Raw genomic sequence first — 4,963 nt, 5'->3', positions numbered from 1 at the left:
TAATGGTGTATACCACTCTTCGACCTGAAACCACTATGGATCCTAGATGTGGAATCGAGTGCTTTATTGTTGATCCAACGTTGTCCGTAACTGGATAACCATAAAGACAGTTGATGGGTACTCCACAAAGCATGCTGAGGGACATGAGTGTCCTAGATGGAATTTATCCATCCTGCGTAACAGGATAAATGTCTATGGGCCCAATGTTGAACTGGACAAGGGTGACACGATCTATACCCTGTGTTCAATATAAACATAAGGGCAAAAAGGTAATTATACACATAATTATTATCACAGATGATTTGTCAGATCACATGACATTTTCGTGTCTTGGGTAGCAGTGATGTGTTGCTAGATACCGCTCACTGTTTATTATATTAAATGTGTGATTTAATATAATTGCCAACGTCGCGAAAACCTACAGGATCACACACAAAGGACGGATTGATGAGAGATAGAGTAACTAAGGAATACCGTAAGGTACGGTGCCCTTAAGTGGATTATAGAACATCGTAAGGTACGGTGTACTTGAGTAGAATACGAAATATGGTAAGGTACCATGGGCTTAAGTGATTTTGGGCATATTATAAGATATGGGCCAAAATACACTTAAGTGGGCTTTTAGCTTGAAGCCCACACAAGTGGTTCTAAAAATAGAACCCTTGTGCAGAAGCATTATTTGCGGTTGCATTATTTTCGTTTTCTCACACTCTCTCTCTCACTCAAAGCCTTCACTCGTACCAGCTAGCACTGAGACTGAAGGAATTCGTTCGTGTGGACTGAGTAGAGACGTTGTCATCGTTCAACGTTCGTGATCGTTTCCGTGGATCTGCATCAAAGGTTTTGATCGTCACAAGAGATCCGCACCAAAGGTTTCAAGCGTCACAAGAGGTAAATATTCTATCACTGATCATGACCATTCGTAAGGATCTCTAAAGGAGAAAATTTTAATTTCCGCTGCATTTTGGACCGCAATTCTCCTTCATACCCGACTCTTGAGGGAAAGGGGTTGTTCAATGGAGATTCTTAGCAATGACTAGAATACTCAACTCGACTAGAGATACAACTTCGTGACGGTACAATGATGATTCATAGCGACGGCTAGAATACCTGAAATCCGCCGGAAAGATCAAACAGTTCAGTGATGGTTCTTAGCAACGGTTAGAATACCCGACTCTGCTGAAGAGAATACAGATCTCAAGTGACGATTCCTAGCAATGGCTGGAATACCTGACATCTACTGGAGAAGATGAATTCAAGGATGATTCTCGGCTATGAATGTCTGACTCGGCTTGGGGAATGAGCCCAAAAGGCCTTTAGTCTAAAAAATGAGAATTCAGTGACGATTCTTAACAACGACTAAGAATACCTGACTCTGCGAGGAAAATATGTTGATGACTTTCTAGGGATAGAAGAAGTACAGTGATGTTTCTCAATAATGGCTAGAATTCCTGACTCCTCTAGGGAAACTTGACAATGAAACGAAACAGCTTAGCGACGATTCCCAGCAACGGCTGGAACGCGTGGATGTGCTTGGGAAATGTTTTGAGAGTGAACATTGATTTTATTGGGGAAAATCCTAACGACAATTGGAAAATTTCCAACTCCGACGAGTTAATTTGAGTAAGTTAGGGAGATACTTATGATGTGATGTTATGTATGCCAATGCATGTTTGGGCTTTCCTGAGGAATATATGAAATGCAAGGTTTGCAAATTGTGCCAAGTATGTTTGGGCTTTGCGGAGGAGTGTATTTGGGGAATGCCAATGGTGTTTGGGCTTAAAAAAGGTGATTGAGAGAACTGTACTGACTTTCCGATATTTGAGAAATTGGAGCTCGACGCCTGAGCAAGCGCTGAATGTAATGTTTGAGAATTCCTACTATGTGGAGAATGATTGGCCAAGTCCAAGGGACTGTGTGGCACCCCGGGTTGAAAATTCCAAATGCGTTTTGGTTACCTTTAGCAAATTTAGGAAAGAAATGTAATTCAATGTTTTCTCCCTTATAGTTTTTTTTCTTCTGAAAAGGGTCTTTTAATTGAAAATTTCCAATGTAATATTATTTAGGCAAAAACTCATATTTCGCAGACAAAGCAAGAAAAGTAAAAAATATGGAACACATGTGAGGGAACTGATTTTATTGATAAGTGGTCCCAAAAAAATGGGGATTTTGTACAAAGGAGGCAATTCCTAAAAGAGGTGATTGCGAAAAGAAAACGATAATTATAATGGCAATGAAACATCTCGGGTTTCCACCAAATTCCATCTCTGTTATAGCCTTTATGCCTTTAGTCGCCCTTTGATCTTGCTTTTTTGAAGGAGGGTGTTAGGATAGACTTGTTGGGGACCCACATAATTGACTCTCCAAGGAATGAAGAAGGATTCCTTACGGGATGCAGCCTCTTGCTCTTATTAAATCCCTAATTTTTGCCTAGACCGCCCTTTCGGGTTTTCAGTCTACCAAGATACCGATTTTTGCATAAGTTGCCCTTTCGGGTTTTCAACATATCGGGCTATATATTTTTTTAAGCATAGTATTTTTTGACTGCATCCGCATTCACCGGGGATGGAAGATCTTCATCATCCATAGTTGCAAGGATCAAGGCTCCTCCGGAGAAGACATTTCTTACAACATATGGACCTTCGTAGTTTGGCGTCCATTTTCCCCTTGGGTCAGTATGGATTGGAAGAATCTTCTTCAATACGAGGTCCCCGGCCTTTAGGCTGCGGGGGAAAACCTTTTTGTCATGTGCCATCTTGATGTGCTTTTGATAAAGTTGGCCATGGCAGATGGCTGCTAAGCGCTTCTCATCAATGAGGTTTAGTTGGTCAAATCGAGCTTGTACCCACTCGGACTCATCAAGCTTAACATCTGTCAAAATCCTTAAGGAAGGAATCTCTACTTCGACCGGTAAGACTGCATCCATGTCGTACATAAGGGAGAAGGGAGTTGCCTCAGTGGAAGTGCGTACGGAAGTACGATAGCCGTGTAATGCGAATGGGAGCATTTCGTGCCAATCTTTGTAGGTTTCCACCATCTTTTGTACGATCTTTTTGATGTTTTTGTTAGCTGCCTCAACAGCGCCATTCATCTTAGGCCTATAAGGCGATGAGTTGTGGTGGTCGATCTTGAAATTTTGGCATATCTCTTTCATCATTTTATTATTGAGGTTAGATCCATTATCAGTAATGATCTTGTTGGGGACCCCATAACGGCAGATGATTTCTTTCCTAAGGAATCGAGTCACCACTTGTCTGGTAACATTGGCGTACGAGGCTGCTTCTACCCATTTTGTGAAATAGTAAATGGCTACAAGGATGAAGCGGTGTCCGTTCGAGGAAGTTGGTTCTATGCGTCCGATCACGTCAATGGCCCACATGGCGAAAGGCCAAGGTGATGTTAGGACATTGAGAGGCGTTGGCGACACATGGATCTTATTAGCGTAGATCTGGCACTTATGGCAGGCTTGGACGTGGCGATGACAGTCAATCTCCATAGTCATCCAGTAGTATTCGACCCTTAAAATTTTCTTCACCATAGTGCTCCCACCGGCATGCGTCCCAAAGGATCCTTCATAAATTTCCATTATAATCTGGTTTGCTTCTTGCTTGTTCACACATCTAAGAAAAACCGAGTCATAATTTCTCTTGTATAATACCCCTCCACTTAAGAAGAATTTGGATGACAGTTTTCGAAGATACTTCTTCTTGGTGATGGACGCGTCCGCAGGATACTCTTGGTTCTCTAAGAATTTCATGATGGCAAAGAACCAAGGATGACCGTCAGTTTTGTCTTCTGTTTCCAGACAGTAAGCAGGTTCGTCTAAGTAGTTCAGGTGAAAGGACGACGCTTCATTCTTCTACTTAACTTTAAACATGGACGCCAAAGTTGCCAAAGCGTCAGCTAGCTGATTCTCTTCTCGAGGGATGTGGTGGAATGTAATTTCATCGAAGTAGGGGACTAGTTTCAAGACATACTCTTTGTAAGGAATGGGCTTATGAACTATAGTATCCCAATCTCCTTTGACTTGGCTGATTACCAAGGCTGAGTCCCCATAGACTTCCAGGATTTTAATTCTTAGATCGATAGCAGCTTCAATACCAAAGATACAAGCCTCGTATTCGGCCATATTGTTTGTACATTCAAAATATAATTGGGCGGTGAAGGGGAGGTGGAAATTAGTTGGAGAAGTGATTACTGCCTCAACGCCATTGCCATGAGCATTAGAAGCTCCATCAAAAACCATGGTCCATCGACATCCAGGCTCGGGTCCTTCCTCGGGATCGGGGATGTTGCAATCCCTAATCAACATGATATCCTCGTCGGGGAATTCAAAACGCATAGACTGATAGTCCTCCAAGGGTTGTTGTGCAAGATAATCAGACAATACACTCCCTTTGATGGCCTTTTGAGTGACATATTGAATATCGTACTCGGTTAAAGCCATTTGCCATTGGGTTACTCTACCGGTTAGAGCCGGCTTCTCAAAGATGTATTTGACAAGATCCATCTTAGAGATCAACAATGTCGTATGAGTGAGCATGTATTGTCTTAAATGTTTGGCAGCCCATGCTAGTGCGCGGTAAGTCTTTTCATGCACGAATACCTACTCTCGCAATCAGTGAACTTCTTGCTCAAGTAGTATATTGCATGCTCTTTTCTACCAGTCTCGTTATGTTGGCCGAGGACACAACCCATTGATCCTTCGAGAACGGTGAGATACATGATTAATGGTCTACCAGGTACAAGAGGCATCAACATAGGAGGTTCTTGCAAATATTCCTTTATTTTCTCAAATGCGTCTTGGCAGTCATTGTTCCAAATGATGGCTTGATCCTTTCGAAGAAGTTTAAAGATTGGATCACAAGTGGCAGTGAGGTGAGATATGAACCTAGCAATGTAGTTCAATCTACCTAGGAATCCTCGTACTTCCTTCTCGGTTTTGGGTGTAGGCATAACTTGT

At 42.2% G+C, this 4,963-nt stretch overlaps 1 protein-coding gene across 1 annotated transcript; it reads right to left on the bottom strand.

Moving 5' to 3' along the window:
- Positions 1-3,859: 3,859 nt before the first annotated feature.
- On the bottom strand, positions 3,860-4,510 carry LOC127123262 (uncharacterized). The gene has a single exon (XM_051053498.1). The coding sequence runs from the start codon at positions 4,508-4,510 to the stop codon at positions 3,860-3,862; it is 651 nt and encodes a 216-aa protein (XP_050909455.1).
- Positions 4,511-4,963: the final 453 nt, after the last annotated feature.

This window comes from Lathyrus oleraceus, chromosome 2 (genome assembly GCF_024323335.1).
Source record: "Lathyrus oleraceus cultivar Zhongwan6 chromosome 2, CAAS_Psat_ZW6_1.0, whole genome shotgun sequence".
Classification (NCBI taxonomy): domain Eukaryota; kingdom Viridiplantae; phylum Streptophyta; class Magnoliopsida; order Fabales; family Fabaceae; genus Lathyrus; species Lathyrus oleraceus.
The sequence above is the reverse complement of the archived record's forward strand: the minus strand, read 5'-3'. Positions and strand labels throughout refer to the sequence as shown.

What these genes read in the sequence shown, in the direction of transcription:
- LOC127123262 (XM_051053498.1), bottom strand. Translation starts at nt 4,510, where the DNA reads ATGGATCTTGTCAAATACATCTTTGAGAAGCCGGCTCTAACCGGTAGA.